This window comes from Pleurodeles waltl, chromosome 2_2 (assembly GCF_031143425.1).
Source record: "Pleurodeles waltl isolate 20211129_DDA chromosome 2_2, aPleWal1.hap1.20221129, whole genome shotgun sequence".
NCBI classification, from domain to species: Eukaryota; Metazoa; Chordata; class Amphibia; order Caudata; family Salamandridae; genus Pleurodeles; species Pleurodeles waltl.
In genome coordinates, this window is record NC_090439.1 from 154,949,006 (window position 1) to 154,969,383 (window position 20,378).

The 20,378-nt window shown below is 43.0% G+C and overlaps 1 protein-coding gene across 20 annotated transcripts in view; it reads left to right on the forward strand.

Annotated features, from left to right (window-relative positions):
- Nucleotides 1-20,378, forward strand: part of LOC138280823 (poly(rC)-binding protein 3-like) — a 2,739,176-nt gene that overhangs the window by 2,633,511 nt on the left and 85,287 nt on the right. For all 20 annotated transcript variants that reach the window (XM_069219527.1, XM_069219542.1, XM_069219532.1 and 17 more), the window contains 3 exons: nucleotides 16,970-17,102; nucleotides 19,356-19,379; nucleotides 19,480-19,512. In XM_069219527.1, the coding sequence (XP_069075628.1) occupies nucleotides 17,022-17,102; nucleotides 19,356-19,379; nucleotides 19,480-19,512 (138 nt within the window). In that variant the 5' untranslated portion in view covers nucleotides 16,970-17,021. The remainder of the gene's footprint in view (nucleotides 1-16,969; nucleotides 17,103-19,355; nucleotides 19,380-19,479; nucleotides 19,513-20,378) is intronic.

Here is a 20,378-nt window from a genome sequence, read left to right on the forward strand (position 1 = left end):
ATGCCCGCGCGTGAAAGAGAAGTAAAGAAAAGGCGCGAACACCTTCACAGCTTTAACAGCTTTTCCTAAATGGACTGGCCCTTGCGACCAACCAACGCTAACTTCGTCGCCTCGAGCACGCAGCCACAAATAACTGAGCGCGCGACTGTTCATGAGGGGAATGTTACCAGCCGCGAGCGCTGTTTGCGCAGTTGCCGGATTCCTTTTGTTGGGGGTGACGGACCGGGGATTAAGGAAAGCTTCTGGAGTGTGCGGGGGATTAACGTGAACAAGCAGGTCGCCCCGTCACTCAAACCGTGGGACGGGGATGTGAGACTGTGCCTGTCTGCAAGACTTGTCCCCGAGGACCAAAACTCGTTACAAGGACAGACACTACGCCTTAGGGTGTTTTGAAAGTGATTGACTGAGTGACATCATCGTTTCTTTGACGTCACGCGGATTGCGCATAGTTGTTGTATTAGGAGGCGAACCGGAAATACCAGGTCATGAAAAAGGTAAAGTCAAATAATTTATTTAAAGGACATTTTTTTCAAACAAGTGCACTAACAGTCAGACTATCTACTTGAAGTGGGAATTTCGTAGACTTTTGCATTACTTTAAAACCTGACAGATTATTTATTTTCAGAGGTGCTCACTGTAATCAGGGTGTCCCAGTGACCACAGATACAACCTATACAAATCAATAAAAGATGCTCCTGCCTGTCTATCCTGATATCCAGCAATTTCTCTGAAGACATACAATTGAAATACCCAAAATTATAAAAAATTTGGTTGTAAGACGTTTTGGCCTTATTTCATAGAAGACGTGTGGCATGGGGGCGATTAGAGCGCTAGAGAAACACTAGGCCGCATATTTATGAAATAGTGGTGCAGCACAGCGTAGCAAGTCACTTTGCTGCACTGCACTACACCACTGGGAAAGGACAGGAATGCACCGTATTTAAGGCAATACGACGCATTCCTGTCCTTTCCTATGCGCTGGCGCACAATGGTCGCATAGCACAAACGCAGGCACCCTTTCACCATTGTGCAATTGAGCCTGTGTTTCATGCAGGATGAGGCTTTTTCCTCTTTCTATGTGTGCTGCAGAATACAGCAGACATAGAAAGAGAAAGAAACGAGGAGAAATAAAGATATTTCTCCTCGTTACGCTGCACCTGGGGAGGCATATATTTTTGGCGTATTCCCACATTTATCTGCTCTTGTAAATCTGGGAATGCATCAAAATCCATGGATGTTGCATGAGAACAGCCACGCAACACCCATAGAAATGCCTCCCTGGTGCAGAGTAATGCAATGCAGTGATTTGAGCTTGGTTAGATTACTCAAAATTTAAGAAGCCACACAGGGCCATGCAAGGTGGCCTTGTGTGGCTCATAAATTTAACTTGTCATTTATTTCGCTCTTGCACCACGCTATGTGGAGCAAGAGCGACACAAAGGAGCTCATAAATATGCCCAGAGATGGTGCTCGGAAGCACCTCTGCAGTGAAGTGGGGGGTGAAGACAGAGACATAGGCACAAAGCGCATGACCAGTCCTGAACTGGTAGCGAGTGTTGACTAAGATTCGCAAAGTTTGGCTTCTCTATTGCTGATGCTGCTGTCCTGAACAAGGGGAAATGAGGTGATAAAACAAGGAAGTATGAGACCTGTGACGAACCAACATCCATGGGGAATGTCACCATAACGGGCATTGTTGTCCACCTGTACCCCGACTTGGGTAAGGGCATACAAGTGTCAAAAGGGATTTGTTACCACCACAAATCTACACAAGTTTTCCACCAAAACAAATTTCAGGTTCATCACGTGCAAGTACCTCCACTACAGTTCTTGTCTTTTCCCACCATTAGGATAGTGGTTCACCCCAAAAAAGCCCAAATCTCATCTAGTCCATGGACTAGAAAGTCTTTGAGTAGAGGCGCGTGGCGGAGGAGGCAAGAGTTTGATTTTGTTTTTTTAAACTCATTTTTTATGTAATGTACTTCTCCCCCACGCGTGCTGCCCCGCCCCTGCTGCTTAGTGCGAGCTGTGACTGATACTCATGTCCGAAGATATTCCAACAATGATATTCTAGGGCCATACCAGTGCAAACTATGAAATTAATTGTATGTTTCACAATAAGGACGTGGATAGGTGAAAATTAGAGTGCAGGGTTTTAATTCACCAAAACCCTTTCCAAGTCAGGCACCTCTATTCGCCATCACATCGTAGCATTCACATCATCTCTGTTCACATACATAAAGTCCAGGAATTCTTTACTGCAGAACAAAATTAGTCTCAACTATAATACTTCAAAAATTGCACACAAAAAAAAACCTTTCGAACTTTATCTGTCGAAGCTCTCCTGGCTGTTTTAAGTTCTGCTCTTGGGGCAACTCCACACAATAGGTAAGTGAGGCAAGTTAGAAATACGGTGCTGTTTTATCTCCACGGGAACTCCAATGGAACTGCCCTTACTGATGACGCTCAGGGGCGCCAGACTAGCGCTGTTGCATGTGAGAAGCATCTCTTTGTCATGCCTTTTTGGGCAAGTACATGCTACTGGGTTGTTTAATCAACTCATGTCCTAAACCCACTTAAAAGGCTCTTATCTTCTTTGGTAATGCTGTCCTTGTGATTTGTTGTCACAGGAAAATCACCATCCTTGCTGTGATTATATCTAGACTTAACAGTACTTAACAGAGCACTATGAAATTATGTTCCTCTGATGAAAGCAGCAAATTATACTTTTTCTAATGTTTCTAACATAGGCTGCATTGAGCGGCATTTTTGTTCCCTAACTTCTATATGTCGTGATACTGGACCTGCCTTCTTGGCGGCAAAATGAAAACAACGCCCCCTTGTTCAGCCAAACCATAAGTGCATGAGCCTGCGATTGCGTGATGTCATTAAACATTTGTTTATTCATTGTTCATTTTGGGGTTTTTAAGCCAAACAAGAGTGCATTCAAAAGTGTGCAAATTGATCGACTAATTTATTCTGATTGCTTGAAAAGAAAGGCATGCATTTTTTTAATGTTTATAAATAACTTAGAAAAAGGTTATAAAACAAGACAAATACACAGGCAAAAAACGAAAAGCTAAACACAGACACCGAAGCCTGCAGATTTTCGACGCCGGGAGTATCCCAAGCAAAGACATGCATCTTAAACTCAAATCATGTGGTGACGTGGTACTCCGAGTAGACAGTCGGCCATTATTTGTCCCGCGCCGTTCATTAGCAAGCAAAGGTTAATTCATTTGTGGCCGTTGTATGTAATGAAGTGAGGCCTTTGTTAGCACCCAGAACAAGCCTGCATTTATAAGCTAAAAACGACAGCCCGTTCTTGTTCTCCGGATTCTTCAGATCCATACATACATTAATGTGCGTGGTTGCGATGCTGGAGGGACAATAGAACCCCTGTTCACAGTGGACAGCTACTCAACTCTATTTGAACTACAGCAAAGCGTCTCATCGTATTGACATGTACAGAAGGTTCTCTTTGTGTTCCATGCCTCGAGTCCGCAAGAAACACATTCCAAAAGGTGTCTTTTTATCATTTTAAAGTCTTTCCTGTCTACTTCAGGGCATAGCCACCTTGCGTCACCCTAGCATAGTTTTTTTTTACGCTAAGATGGCATTAAAGAGGCCTTTCTCCGGCACCGTATTTACAAAGTGGCGCAATGCTTGCATTGCCCCACTCTGTAAACCTTTGCCGCATATTAGGACCGTGCCAGGCATAACGTATGCAAGGAGGGTGTTCCAAAGCAGGGAGGCCCAAAAAATGGTGCAGTGAAATTTACAACATTGCACTGCACCATTTTTTATGTCATTTTCAACGCCTGGTCAGAGCAGGTGTTAAAATGACGCTCCTATCATAATCAATGGGCCTCCCTGTGCTTTGCTGCACTTGCGTCAACATTTTTGATGCTAGTGCATATTGTCCTAAAGACCGCCATGGTGCACCGTATTGTAAATAGGGTACAACCATAGTGTCATTATGTAGGGCAGGGTCGAAGCAAGAAAAGTGACGCATCAAGACCGATGTGCCACTTTCTTGCAAATATGCCCCTTTGTATCTTGCGGCCTAAATTTATCAAAGTGTAGGCCACGTCACAAGAAGACAGTGATGTGCGTCAAACAGCCGGCTCCTTGGCCTGAGGCAGCGGTCTCCTAAGCACAGAGAACAGGCAGGCTTCCCTGGGGCTTCAGGAACTAAAGTTCACAAAATGTTCTGAGTACTGTTCAGTGTCATGCATTGTACTGAGCCTAGTTTAACTTTTACCGCTTTTGTGGAGCAGTAAGGTACTTTGCAAACTGTCTGAATATTTAAATCTTTTGGAGTAATGCACAGGTGGGCTTTCTTTTCTGTACCAGCAAGAGCGATGGGCTTATACTAGTATTAGCACCAATGCAAATATACCCATAATCCCTAACTATGTAGCTCATATTATATGCAGATTGATAAAATGGCAAGTGGGGGGGGGGGTGTCATGTCAGTGGATTTAATTTAGAATGGAATCGAAGGATTAGGGTAAGAAGGACTAAATCAATTAAAAGCTAACATGGTCACCAGTAATATACGTCATATTAAAAGCAATGAGTAAACCCATCAAGATCAACGCATCCAATATTTTATGCACCTTTTCCTTGACATTTATGGAACTGCTCCTGCGTACGGAGCTGGCGCCTGTCCCTGTTTCCAAGACCCTTCAGGTTAAGCCAAAAAAGATTAAGCAGTATCTGGGCTGGAAAAGCAGAAGTTTAGAAGAGGACATCTTTTAGTTCAACACCCAATTGGAGGGCGTCCTGGGTGGAACAGAAGGAGGCATATTTGATAAACTAATATGTTCCTGATCTTTTCAGGCTACAATTCACCTGGGGTTTTGTGATTGATATTTCCTCTGCATCACCACGATTTTGTCCACATTACGTTGTCTTTTAGGAATGGCGGTCTAGATTTGAGCTTTCCTGTTCCATTTACCCTCAGAGACACGCAATACTTGGCCGTGTACCTGGTCTGTCTGACAGCTTATGAGGTACTCGTAGGCAGACTATTTCTTGCGTTGACGTACCGTCAGTTCCCCTTTGTGGCTTAAATCAGCATTGTGACTTTATTTGATCCAGTCTTTTTTGGTTTGCATTGTTCTGTGTGTCATGTTTTATGTCTTAACCAACCTTAACTACAGCTTTGGCGAGGTTAGCACTATAGCGTTATCACAAATAAACCACATGGATAGCAATCAGGATTATTTTAATGCACCAGATTCAATAATCCTATTTTGGGAGAAATATATTGCATTTCAGTTTTCCAAGTAGCTATCTTATGTATCATGTTTTATGTCTCTACTCTACCAACCTTCACTACAGTTGTGGAAAAGCTGACACTATAGGGGTATCACAATAACATTACAAAGGTAGCTTTCAGGCATTATTTTAATGCACCAGATTCAATAATAGTGTTTTGGGAGAAATAAATCACATATACGTTTTCGAGTAGGTCCCATTTTACTGGCATGGATCAGGAAGCCTATATGGGGGAATACGTAGCTTAGAGCTCCAAGCAGTCGTATGTCACAATATCAAATACTAAATATTGTGCTACAAAAAATTGATAGCAAAAATATCCACAACAAAAATATTGACCTGGTAAGTATATATAGGTATGTTTATATTTACTAACTTTGACTCCACATCTGCATACCTTAAAGATATGTATCTTCAAGTTACATTACAATTACTTTATAGCCTATGGAAATTGTAATACGACGGATGGGATATCCGTCACATTTTTGATGGAGTAACCCCTCTGCCAAACTGTAAATCAGGCCCTTAGTTATTAATATTCACATCACTTGTGATAATACAGCTGCATGTCCAAGGACATAAAAGAGTAGTACAAGCATAAGGTACAGGTACCATGACCCCGCAAAGAACCACATGTATAAACAGAGAACATTCCCAAAATGTGAATTCTCCTTGTATCGTATTCTCCGCACCTCTCTCTTCCTGAACACCTGTCAGAAACAAAGGTGAAAATATACAGTTGTACATTTGCATGTGAACCTGGATATTCCCTGTCGGGTACGGCCTTATGACTGGTGATCAATAAACAGGAACCACAACAGTAAGTTCCTTTTCTCTCTGTGATACTGGGAAGGCCATTCCTAGATCTAGGAGTCTGTGGTTTAGTTATCCAGTCCGTTGTGTGGAAGTCTGTGGTGATTAAAACTTTGCTCAAACGTAGGCCATGGGAGCAAGCAAACAGTCTACATGTTTAGAGGATGGTGGTGTAGGAAAGTACCATCTTACTTGGCATGTTATCCCCATTTCTACCTGTAGTCAGTATGTTTTTGCCTGTCTCACTGGGATCCTGCTGTTCAGGACCCGAGTGCTCATAGTTTATGGCCTAATGTGTGTGTGTCTGTATAGTGCTTGGCTGTGTCACTGAGGCTCTGCTAACCAGAACCTCAGTGCTTATGCTCTCTCTGCTTTTAAATTTGTCACTATAGGATAGTGACTTCATTTACCAATTTCAGTTGGCACACTCGACCCCCCTTATAAGTCCCTAGTATATGGTACCTAGGTACCCAGGGCATTGGGGTTCCAGGAGATCAATATGGGCTGCAGCATTTCTTTTGCCACCCATTGGGAGTTCAGACAAACCCTTGCACAGGCCTGCCATTTGCAGCCTGCGTGATATAACGCACACGTTATTTCACAGACATTTTCACTGCACTTAAGTAACTTATAAGTCACCTATATGTCTAACCGTCACTTGCTGAAGGTTAGGTGCAAAGTTACTAAGTGTGAGGGCACTCTTGCACTAGCAAAGGTGCCTCCACATAGTTCAGGGCCATTTTCCAGGACTTTGTGAGTGCGGGGATGCCATTACACGTATGCGCTACATATAGGTCAATACCTATATGTAGCTTCACAGTGGTAACTCTGAATATGCCCATGTAACATGTCTAAGATCATAGAATTATCCCTCCATTCTAAATCTGGTATTGGGGTGCCAATTCCATGCATCCTGGGGGCTTCACTATGGACCCCCAGTGCTGCCAAACTAGCTCTCTTAGGCTCGCACTGCAGCTAAAGCTGCTGCCACCTCACAGACAGGGTTCTGCCCTCCTGGGGTCTGTGCAGCTCAGTCCCAGGAATGCAGAACAAAGCATTTCCTCCGAGAACAGGGTGTTACACCCTCTCCCTTTGGAAATGGGTGTTACAGGCTGGGGAGGGGTAGCCTCCCCCAGCCTCTGGAAAAGCTTTGAAGGGCACAGATGGTGCCTTCCTTGCATAAGCCAGTCTACACCGGTTCAGGGACCCATTGTCCCCTGCTCTGGCGCAAAACTGGACAAAGGAAAGGGGAGTGACCACTCCCGTGTCCATCACCACCCTAGGGGTGGTGCCCAGAACTCCTTCAGTGTATCCCAGAGTTCAGCCATCTTGCTTTGCAAGGTGTGGGGGCACTCCGGGGGGCTCTGAGTGGCCAGTGCCAGCAGGCGACGTCAGAGACCCCTCCTGATAGGTCCTTACATGATAAGGTAGCCAATCCCTCTCTCAGGGCTACTTAGGGTCTTTCCTGTGGGTGCTCTTCAGATTCTGCTTGCAAGTTTCCTTCAGGAATCCTCTGTAACTACTACTTCATCCTCTGACCTCAGATCGACCGCAGCCTGCTCCAGGAACCGCTGTAACAGCAAACAAAGTATCCACAAGGGAAACTTTTCCTCTGCAGCTTCAGCTCCAGCCAGCAACTGCAACAGTTTCCACAGTGTGCACGCTCTGAGGACTCCATGTCTTCACCCTGCACCAGAAGGACTGAAGAAATCTCCCGTGGGGTGACGGAGTCACTCCCCTGATCATGCAAGCACCTTCTAAGACGACAACCAGTACCCTTGGACTCCTCTCACAGCGACAAGCATGCTCCTAAGGACACAGAGGGTGGACACCATCAACATAGACTGTCCTGAGGTCCTGCTGATGCAATTTGGAGGAGGTAAGACCTTGCCTTCCCTGAGAGCAATGGTACCCCTGTGTACTGTGTCTTCTTCACCTCCTCAGGTCTCTCTTCACTATTTGCAAAATTCCTTCATGCACAGCCTGGCCCAGGTCCTCAGCACTCCATCCTACGACGCTCAACTCGCTGAGTTGTTCTCCGGCGGCGTTCGAGCTTTCTTTGTTGGGCTGCACCTACCGCATTTTTCACCTCCTTTGTCCCCATTTCCTGGGACTCCCGTGGGTGGTGCCTGGCATCCTGAGGGCTCTCTAAAGTGCTGAGAGTCCCCTCTTCCTCCTCACACAGAGTTGAGGCTCCCAGGTCCCTCCTGGGTCCATCCAGTGCCATTTTGATGCAAAACAAATATTTGTTGTAACCAAGGCTTGTTGGCGACTTCCAACACGAAATCACATCTGCATCCATCTTCACGTTGTGGGGCATCCTTTGCATCACACAGAAACCCACTGGTATCTTCCTAGGGTGCATTCCTGCAGTCTTCATCCAACCCTGGACCCTTCTTTTGCACCCTCTTCGGGGTTGGCAGGGGCTCCTGCCCTTCCTGGAACTTCTTTTGACTTCTGGACTTGGTCCCCTTTTTCGCAGGTCTTCAGGTCTAGGAATCCAGCAGTTGTTGTCCTCAGACTTGGTTGGTTACTGCAAAATCCTAATCACGAGTTGTAGTGTGTCCTAAGGAAACTTGCCATACTTTACTACTGCTTTTCTGGGCTCTGGGGTGGGGTCATTTACTTACCTTTACTGTATTTTGTACTCTCCCAGCGATTCTGTAAGCACTACACTTGTCTAGGGGGGAATTTGTGATTTGCATTCCACCTTTTGAGTATATGGTTTGTGTTGCCCCTAGACCTATTTTCTCCCATTGCATTCTATTATATTTCCTATGGTTTGCACTATCCTGTGCCTAATTACTTACCTTATTTTGGTGTCTAGTGTATAAAATATGTATAATACTTACCTCCAGAAGGAGTATTGCCTCTAAGATATTTTTGGTACAGTGTCACCCAAATAAACTACCTTTATTTTTGGTAATACTGAATATTGTCTTTACTTGTGTATAAGTACTGTGTAACTATAAGTGGTATTGCATGAGCTTTGCATGTCTCCTAGTTCAACCTAAGCTGCTCTGCTATAGCTACCTCTATCAGCCTAAACTGCTTCACTAATAAGGGATAACTGGACCTGGTATAATGTGTAAGTACCCAAGGTACCCACTACAAACCAGGCCAGCCTCCTACAAGTGGCACAACAGGCCTGTACCACGTTAGATTAAAACTTAGGTCTGGAGGAAGGCACCCTACACTGAAGACTGATAGGCAGTAATTTAGTTTATATATAACTCGTTCATAGTGGTAAGGCACAATTTTACATTTGTATAATTAAACATATGTTTTTATAAAATTAGATTTACATTGTTAAATAATTTGTGCATATTAATGTTATAATTTGCAGTAGGCAACCACAATTAGGCATTATGAGTAGCAACCAAGTTAACATGCCATGTTGCTTAAAGGTAGCCTCATTTCAATTGCCATCTTGAATGTTGACTTTTTACACACTAAAGGCTAAAAGGCCTCCACATTTAGCTTGCTTGTTTTGCACATGATGTGTTTTTCCATTGCAGATGTTGTTTTCCCATATGCCTATTGCTAGCTAATGAATAGCGTACGTAACAATGTATTAGACAACTGACAGTGAGCTTTGAAAGGAGGAGAGCATGCCAGGATGGTAGAGCGACTTGTGAAAAGAGCTGACTGTACCCTATAGTCTGTCCAGTGTAACAGTTCAAGGACACAGCCATGCATGGACCATTGTGTTGCTCTGAGAAACGAGAGGCGTTTACCTGCTTTCATATTCTGAAGTAATATGATTAGTTCCCGAAAGGGAAAACAAGCTGTAATGTTGCAACGTAATCTCTTGTTGAATAATAATCGTGTGTTCCTTTGACTAGAGAGGAGATGAATGCTGACTTCAAACTGAGAATACTCTTCTCACCTCAGCTGATCTCCTCTTCCCAAGTGCAAAAGCATAGTGCCTAAGCATTCATATTATTTCCTCAGAGACTTTTATTTGGTTTTCTGAAGCTGTTACCTTATTCTACTTGCCTAGCCAAATGCCTTTTATAGACCCATACTTGTTTGATTTAGGTTAGTTTTTTTTTTATGGAACACACTTGTTGCACAGTTTGTATTCTTTGGTTAATTCTTTTAAATGTTCTATTTTTTCTTATCATGAAACTCTTGGGCTATTTAAACTTGTAACAATGATGCTTAAAATCGAAATACTTAATGAATTAATGACTTAGAATTATCTAAATTTGTTAATAGATCCTCCTAACCTTACTACAATTCGCTTTTACGTTTTTGTGGAGTGTAATTCGTCTTCACTATTTATGGAAATGAAAGTAAATTATTACTCTTAGGACATTTTTCCAGATCGACGAACATAGGTCTAAATGACCAGTAGCGGGGGTTGTAGGATGATTACACCGATGTTTGAGATTCAAGAGTCCTCACTCCATCAAACGAATGCCAGTCAAAACATTTTTTTTGAGCCACATCCCTGCCACTGGGACTGTACCCATTCTCCAGAAGCGAAGAATGCATATTTTAGTGACCGCAAGTGCTGTGTCAAAACTCTACCCTAGGTGTGGAATGAACTCTGGATACAGTGACATTTTGTGTAAAAGGGCAGTGGGGCTTGCTAAATCTCCAGTCACTTGGGCGGTGGGCCCAGACCACAGCGCAGTAAAGTGTCAGTCTCTGGCATTTCCAAACAATGGTGGTCATTACAACCTCGGCGGTCTTTTAACAAGACCGCTGAGGGACCGCCAGTAGTGGCGGTTTGCCGCTCGGCGTATTATGACCGTTGGCTGCCCTCTGTCGTTTTTCCGACGGAGAGCCGCCAACAGCCATACTTGCGGGCAGCGGGGAAGTGGAGGTTGCTCCACCTCCACCGCCACGCCAACAGAACACCGCCCAGCTAATCACGTCCTGTGATTCTGCGCAGCGGTGTTCTGTTGGTGGTGTGGTGTAGGCAGAGCTGCCCCCATGGTTCCCGTCCCCTCCCGGCGGATCGACGGAACAGGCAAGTCGATCGTCCGTTAGGGGAGGGGGGTGGGGGGTGTTGTGTGTTGTGTGGGTGCATGGGGGTGTGCGTCTGTGTATGTAGGCGGGGTGTGAGTGCGTGTATGCTTGCGGGGGTGTTGCGTGTTTTGGGAATGAGTGCATGTATGTCTGTAGGTATGTCTGTGTGGATGTGTGCATGAATGTGTGAATGTGGGTGTACGTGTCTGACTGTGTGTGTGGATGTTGGCATGTATGTCGGTGTGTGTGCGTGTATGTGTGTTGGTGGTGCCTGCGTGCGTGTCGGGTGTGTATGTGTAAGGTAATGTTGGGGGTCAGGGTGGGGAGAGGTGCCCTGCCACCTTTGGGGGGTAGCAGGGGTTGTGGGGGGTGTAGGGGAGGGAGTCGGGGTGGTGTACTATGTCACTGTTTGCCTAGCGATACATCCCGCAGTCTGAGGAAGTGGATATCTTACCTTGAACCAGTCTCAGCGGGGGCCAATGCCATTGGTGAAGGATATTGTAGTAACTGAGTTTTAACCTAGCTGTGTAAGGTTTTTGTTGCGGTGCTTTAGGAGATCTCTCCAGTCATTGTCAGTGAAGTCCAGATATAGGCAGTGCAACCACCAGCCCTTTAATTGAGTTCTGAGCTTCCGCGAATGTTTGCCTTCAGTTAACATGTTGTATACCCCGGATTCCACCCTTTTAAAGGTTACTCTGGTGCATAAGTATGGCATGAGGGGAGACCGTAATAGAAAGAGGGGGTGCCAGGACAGCATCCAGGCAGTGAGACAGTTGCCAGTATCGCCAGAATTGCTTAGTGGTGAGTTTGAATTTATGTGCCTCTGCAAAGGACAGTACCTTACCGTTCGACGGCAGCTCATCAACCATGGAGATACCTGCCCGTATAATATGTGACCATACTGGTTCATAAAAGTCCATGCTTATGGACCTGTTGCTCATAATGGCACCCCCTTGTAGAACGTTGCATCTATATGCAGTAATTTATGTGCTTTTGCCAGCTTATCTGCTAACTAGTGGGCACCCATGCCACCAACAGTGCCTAGCAAAGCATTTTCAACCTGGGCCCATCCACAGGTTTCCAGGGCAGAGTGTAAGAAACAGCACACCAGGGCCAGTTGAAAAGCAGGCCAGGATAGCTCAGCGTCTGGCACGGTCACACCGATAATTACAGCTACACTTCAAAAATCGAAAATGAAATATGGCTTTTCTTTCTTCTGCTTTGCTTTTCTAGCTGAACCGTGATAATGAGAAAGGAGATCTTTCTGGCATCATGTTTATTTTTTGCGCGTAGATAAATATAGAAAGGAGAGAATCTCTCTGCATGTTTCTACACCTTTTGAGCTACAGCGTTTTGTAAAGTCTGACGTGTATTAAAGTGATTCTGCTATCTTTTTGCAACACAACTTAACTGTTTTTCAGAGTGTTTAGGTTTTCACTTGAGATTCTAATTATATTCTTCATAGTTAAAAACATCCTATCTCTTTCATATGATAGAACACCACATAAAGGATGTAAGTGGTTTGTGGAAAGGGGAATAATAAGTAATACATTATCCGCTGTTGTACAGGACATTGCAGTGACCTTAGAGTTCCTTTATACGGTCACAGAACTCCTTCATGACTTGCAATATCCATATAAAATAAGGCAGAGGCTACTTTATCCCATTGTACCTATCTTTATATACTTACTTGCTAGTTGATATTTTGCTTGTCGGGAGTTTTGCTACAATATTTTTTGCAGCCCAATCTTTCGTTTTTAATATTCTGGTACCATACCTTCCAACCATAGATCAGGCCAAATGGGGGAGCTGCGCGGGGCTGACAAAGCCTGCAAATTGTAATGTTTTATGTTAGTGTTATTATATATTGGTGAATACAAATGCAGCTGTTCTGTTTCAATTTACAAGAGGCAATCCCGCAACTCCCCACGACCTGTGGCGTGGTCTTTGTGCTTTTACCATATGAAAAGTAACTGTAGATGCATGCCAAATTATTTTAAACTTCAGTATTTAGGTATTTGTGTGTGTGCTAATGCATGATGGATGCTCAGGGACTGCCCGAGCGACCTCTACGTCTACAACTGGACGTGGATGTATCCTCCCAAGCTCCATCCATGCTTTTCAGCTTAGCTAGTTCAAGCAGCCGTTTGAATACTCTTCTACGTGTCCCTTCAAGTGAAGTCTCTCTGCACAACAGATGTCACTGCAGTTCAGCAGAATAATCTTATTAGGCTGATGTCCCTTTGTTTAAGCTGCCCGAGGCAAGAGCCTATCAAAGCAAAGGAACATAGAACGGGAAACAGGGAGAAACGTAATTAAATTCATGTTAAATTTTATTTTGTGTTTATTTAGGATTTTTTAAGGCACCACTTGTGCCTTTTGATCAGTTTGGAACCATGCGTTGTCCTACAAAGTATGTTACAAACTAGATTCCTGGACAGTGAAAGTCCAGTTAATGCAAGGAATGATCCCCTCTTCATTATTAATATATCAGCCACTGCCTGTGCAAAGGCCCCTCGAAGGGACACTGTCCTGAACAGGTCTTTCTTTCAGGAGTCTTCTGAAATCTACATAGTTTGGGTCTGCTGTCAGGCTTTTGCTGCTAGCTGGTAGACCAAAGTTATAAAATAAAGAGGTCATATAACGTTTTTAAGAATGTAATAGAGAGAAATACATTAGTTTATGCTTGGAGACTCAGGGTCTCATTACGATTTTGGTGGTTGAAATACTCAATCACAAACGTGACGGATATTCCATCCATCGTATTTCAATCTCCATAGGATATAATGGGATCATAATTGTTGGACAGAATATTTGTCATGTTTGTGATGGAATAACCCCATCCGCCAAGATCATAATCATGCCCTCGTTCACCTGGCAAAGCAATGCCTTACAGTCTGTTCACAGCCTCATGATAACCAGGTTAGATCAGGGTATACGTTTTTCAGCAAAGTAGTGACTGAGAGCTTAACCAACTTCAAAAACAGCAGGTTTAGGTGCCATAGGTTTATTAGACCATGTTTTTCCTTGAACAACGTAATTTTTAGACTAGACAATAGACATTTCTTATAAAATGCCACAATTCTGCCAATGCACATTTAAGCAATACCTTTTAGAAGATCACAATTTTTTTCATTAAAATAAACAACTTCTTCACTGATTTCGTTCTGCAACAGGATCTGTGATTCATCAATCTTTTAATGGCACTCAGAAAGAGAAAACCAGTAGATACATTGTAGGCAGGAATAAAAAAGCTGCAAGATATTTGAGAAAAGTATGAATTAATAAATTATGGTATTCCAATTTCATCAAAAAGCAATGAAATTCGGGTTTATCTTTCCTAAATCTGTGCAGCTGGTTTGATTTCACAATTGTAATGGTTAGATATTACTCTGAGCACTGGAAGGCTTCTACAACACCCCCAATGGTTCATTTAAATGGAGAATTATTGGGTAGCCCCAACCAGCATAACTGATCTTTAATTCAGGCCATGATAAAGTTGGACAAAAGCGGTGCTAGAAGCATAAAGTCTGACGTTCAAAGTGATCTGAAGTGTTGATTTACCCACCCATATTTGTGACGTTAAAAACATGGAACCACTGCAGCCTGACCTGCTATACACCAAAAGCTAAAACAAACACACCACAAGAAACGCTCTGTTTCAAAGCCTGCTTCAAAATGTGATTTAACATTAGTTAATTCCCACAAAATATGGGTGGCTAACGAGTAGAGGGGAGTATGCATAGCATGTATCTTTCATTTTAAAAGTGCTTTTTAATGCACAGGCCACACCAATCTTTCTCATTTTTAAAGGGCTGCTTACTTAAGGAATAAATATATTCCCCCTGCTCGGGTTAAGCTCCATCTTTGCAGTACACTGTTAGTTAATACAAATCTTCTTCATTCACTCATCAGATTTATTATAATAATGTGACAAAGATGATTTCTAGAAAAGTTGATTACTTGTGCTTTAGGCAGAACCAGCCTCAAAACCTTGGCCTTCCAGTTTCTCCTGTCCTTTAGTGCCAGTAATTAGATTTCTCAATCTAAAATTTACTTGGATTAGGTATACAGCCCTCATCAGGTGTTACCTAGAGTAAAAAAACGTTAATTCATCTGAAGCAACTGACCATCTGGAATATTACTCTAAGGAAGGTAGAAGTTAATCCCATGACCAGCAACCACATGGCTGTATAAAAGATAAGGTAGGCCCCTGTGAATTTGTCTTACTTATGCAAGGATACAGATATAGTGTAGGCTTGCTTTTGAAGTGGGCCTGTTCACTTCCAGGGTTTCTCCGCTTTATCAGGCGGTGTTGAGGAACATGATCAATTTAAGTAATTTTTACTGATGGAAAGGAATGAATCTCGTTTTACAATAGCATCCCATGGGAAGGCTGGTAGAACTCTAAATGCTGGAACACTCTCCTGCCATCTTAAAGAAACAAGGGATTTTTTGGTATTGCTTTCATCAGATGTCAGGAGAACTGCTGCAAGGGTGAAGGTTGTAGTGTGGGAACCTAGCAGGAATAGGTTAAGGACCTCCTACTAAACAGTGCTAGGTTACTACTATTTCATGAGGCTCCCACCACCTGCAACTAAGAACAACACCTAACTTTCAGAAGAGAAAGAAAGGACAGAAAGGAAGTCTGTCCACTTTCTGCTGAGTGTATAGGAATTGGTTGAGACCTTAAGGTCTCCACTCCCTTCTGCTCAATATTTTGGAAGTAGTTCTCAATAGGTCGGGGCACTAGCCCGATGTGTTCTTTGGAAAATCTTGGACAAGAAACGGTAATATAGTAAGAAGGAACCTTCAGATCCAGTGGGACTGGACATTGGCTATGGCCATAAAGAATAAAGTGTAGAGAAGCCTGTGCCTCCAGTGCATCTGTAGAAAGGTTACCCCAGAACAATTCCTGAACGTTTACAACTCCTGGGTGCATCCATGAAGAGGTTATGAAACTTCCGCGAAAGTTGTAAAGATCACACTTTACAATGGATCAAATTTTCCTCACCACCATAGTTACAAGTATTGAGGTATCAGTTACTCTGTGGTGACAGAGAAATACCATATCATTTGTAACGAGGCCCTGAAAAAGCCCATCATGACACTTTAGGAATATAGCCATACCTGCTGTGTCCTTTTGGTGAATGATACACTGGAGGTTTACTTGTCTTCTTTTTTATTGCCGTGAAAGCCCCTGTGTATAACATTCCTATATTTATTGTGTAACAAAATTACAATTGTAAACTCAACATTCCAAATGATTGATCTTGCCTATGTTTTGGACTATTGTGGCATCGTGGGTAAATAACTGGTCTGGAATGTGGCTACGAGCGAATTCGTGGGTGAAGTTACTTCAAGCATTTCTTCCATTAATTTGTTGCATATTGGAGGAGAAACCCAAAGTGCAATGAGTATGCTCAGAGCTAGTTTCCGTGCTCACTGTGCCACAGGACTCAAGCTATAACTTACTGACATGGCCAAAGTAAGCCGAAATGATCTGTGGTTGTTTTTGTCCTTCCTGGAAGAGAGATAGCTGGGGAGTTTATGCTGGACTAATCCTATAGGAGCAGGACCAAGACGGATTTGCATATGGCTGGTCTCTGTCCACAATGGCATAGCCAATAAAAAAACATGGTCTGGAATACGTCCTCGAGAATCATAAGTACCTGAGATTAATTCAAGCATTCCTTTCATCACGTGTAGTTTTGGACTACTTGTATACTCTTTAAAGTATAATATATATATATATATATATACAAAATATATGTATATAGTGATATATGCGCACAGTTGCAAAACTAAATAAACTCAAATTGTGCTTTTACATGATCTGACATGATTTCAGAAAGAGAGATCCTAACACAGTCTGTCTGTTCTGTCATAGGTTGATCCCACAAGAAGGCAATCTGTATCCCTCGTGGACTTCAGAGGCAGTCATGATGAACATGAAGGATGGGAAGATGAGCGAAGGTGGACTCAACGTGACTCTGACCATCAGGTTATTGATGCACGGAAAGGTAAGGCTTTCATTGAGCAAACTATAATGACTCAGTATATTTTTTATAATCATTGAATGACTCATTGAATGAGCTGCACCAATATCTGTGTGCCACCTAAAGGTTAAAGCCTCAATCCTGATGGGTCTACTCAGTCTCTTATCCTTCCAAGTTCAATTAAATGAGCACCATTGTCTTGGGTGATAACAAACTTACAGTCTCGCACTGAAAGATGGCTCAGCCAATAGCGAATACTCATTTTATTAAATGTGAATTAGATGAACATCTCATTTTTTTTCATTTTTTGAAGTCTTGCAGAAAAGGCAAATGCACTCATAAGGTAATGATATATTATTGCTAAAAAACAGGCTTTTGGGCACAACAAGATCCTGTTTGAGCAACATTCTCTCTTCATGTCATGAGTATGAACACAGCACTAAAAGACTGCACTCGCTATTTATTTTCAACATTTCGAAAGATGTAGAAAAAATATTTCTAAAATACAGAGGGTCTCTGCCACCGGCACTCGCACATCTCTTCTGCTACTATTTGCCAGTCCTAATGTTAAGTGTTGACGTCTCTCACACATGCCACCACGTACATCTCTCAGCGGCATTTCTTTGCACTGGTACCATCATACCCAGGGGCCTAGCTAGCAACACAGCAAGAGCAGTGGCAACAGGTCCCAAAGATTTGAGGAGGCCACAGCACACCAGTTATAGCAATGTTTTCTACCAAACCAAGGAATGGGGCCCAGAAGGCTTGTTTCCATTCCAGGGAGGACCTGGCTTGGCAGTTTGGGCTGGACTGTCCCCATGAGAGCAGGGCCAAGACTGATTTGGATAGGGCTGGGTCCAATACTGGGGTGACATGGCAAGCAAAATAACGATGGATTAAACCCAGATCTGTGAATGGGGGTGAGAGTTTGAAAAGTTTCAGCACTCCGTCCATCATTTTTTGTTGTGGTTTTACTAGGGGTAGCTCTCCCCTCACCACCTTTTGCTGCCCCTTTGTATTTTTCTGCACCCATTAGCACAGAATATTTTGATGTATTCCGTTTTAGGGGCTAGAGTTACTAGTAACTAGTAACTTGGGAATGGAGCAAAGACCCACTATGCAGGCGCCCCCTTGCTCAGCTAGGCCTGCAAACAGCTGAAGTGCTTTTAAAATGAATGCATGTAGCGCTGCTAGTCTATGTTATTATCTGCCACTGAAGTCCTGCCTCCTTTTCTTCAGTCTTACCTCCTTCCCTGCTGATGTTTGATTGCTTGCCCTCTGCCTGGAAATCCAGGCAAATACAGAAAATCCATGGGTAATTTCCAGTATTTCAAAAATCTGCAAAAAATTGTAAACTGTTCAAAATCCATCCTCAACTAAGAAATGTTTGTTTTCTGTTGATTTCTTGTCACCCTACTCAAAGTGGGCTCTTACTGTGGGCCTGTAGATGTCCATTCAACCTGCAAGCAATGATTAATCCCCACCCAAAGTGAATCATTCGGATTTACAATATGCAAATCATGGGAAAGTGTCCTTAGGACATGACGATTCTAGAGATTTATATAAGTCGATGGGGTTCACGAAATGAGATATTTTTGCTGGGATTTTAATAAATTGAATAACTTTTCACCTAACGCAGCACTGTAATCAAAGTTGCTGCACTGCATTACTTGAAAGGGAGAGATCAATCAGAACAGTGCCACGTCTACTTAATATATGATGCTATTTTCCTCTCTCCCTGCATTAATGCTAAAGTGGCATGCACCAGCACACACACCCTTGCACCATAGAGTCTTCCAGTACAAAAAACTATGCTTTAATACTTCTTCTACTTTGTATACGTGCTGTACATTGCAGCACATATGCAAAGTTGCAACAAGGTGAAGAGTTTTAAAATGTACTCCAGTGTTATGAGGGGATGTAATTTGTTTTGCAAATCTCTGTGTACAAATATTAGATTTGTGTCAAAACCCGCGGGTGGTTGCATGGGAACGCCCATGTACCTCCTAGGCTAAGGCCACTTGACATAAAATAGCGCTTAGGTTTATTGTAGGCAACTTACTGACACAAAGATTTCTGTAGAAATTAAATCACACTTTGCACTAGGAAACCAGACGCAAAGTGCTAGTAAATCCAGGCCTGAATGTTTACACCAAAGTGTAATTTTGACCCAATTTTATATTGTTGTTGTAAAAGAATTTATTGACGTTACATCACCTTATTGAAGCCCAATTTTCTTCTTATCCGTAATGTAAGGCCTTTTGTTTTTCTTTCCAGGAGGTTGGGAGCATTATAGGAAAGGTCAGTGAATTATTGATCTGCCTGTACTTCAGATGTATGTTTATTACACTTCAAAGATTGCTAAACCAACTGGCTGTTCTGTTTTTTGTTCTTTTAATAGAAGGGTGAAACTGTAAAGAAGATGAGAGAAGAGGTAAGAACGGTGTGCTAGAGAGTATTGTTTCACGTTCCAATTTCCTGGCGGAGAATGGTTTGGTGTGGCAAGCAGAGGTTTGCATCCGTTATATGCGGTGCACGGGAGCCTCCTACTGGTCAGATATGAGAATTCCACACAAAACAATGATAATTCAAGGGTTTAATTTTTTCTCGCAAGTGTTAATGCGCTTGCCTTAATCTTTAAATATCGGTGGGAAATAACTGGGCCTTTGCAGAATTCTGCGCCAGTGATAAACTGGGTCAGGAAAGTGAGGTGTACATTATGGTGCATATTTACAAGCTCCTTGCCCCACACTAGTGTCAGTTTTTCATGTAAGTGTGGCGTTAAGGAGGCAATTTTCCTGCGTCATATTTACAAAGTGGCGCAATGCATGCATTCTGCCACTTTGTAAACCCTTGCGCCACATTATTCTTGCGGCTGCATAATGAATGCAGAGAGCGTTCCGGCACAGGGAGGCCCAAAAAAATGGAGCACTGAAATTTACTAGATTTACTGTGCCGTTTTTGGCATAATTTTTAGCATCTGCTCTGGGTGGGCAGGTGTTAAAATGACGCACCCATAATCTCCTATGGGCATCCCTGTGCTTTGCTGGACTAGTGTAAAAAAGTTTGGAACTAGTGCAGCAAATGGCCACAATAGTGGCAACAATTTTGACGCTATTGTGGTATTGTGTGCCATGGTGCGCCGTATTGTAAATAAGGCGCACCCATGGTGCTGTTAGGGAGGTGCGGGAGGCACAAAAAAAGTGGCTCATCAATGTTGATGCCCCACTTTCTTGTAAATATGCCCCTTTATGAGCAAGTGAATAATGTGAACTGGTTCAAAACCAAAAACCGGAGTTC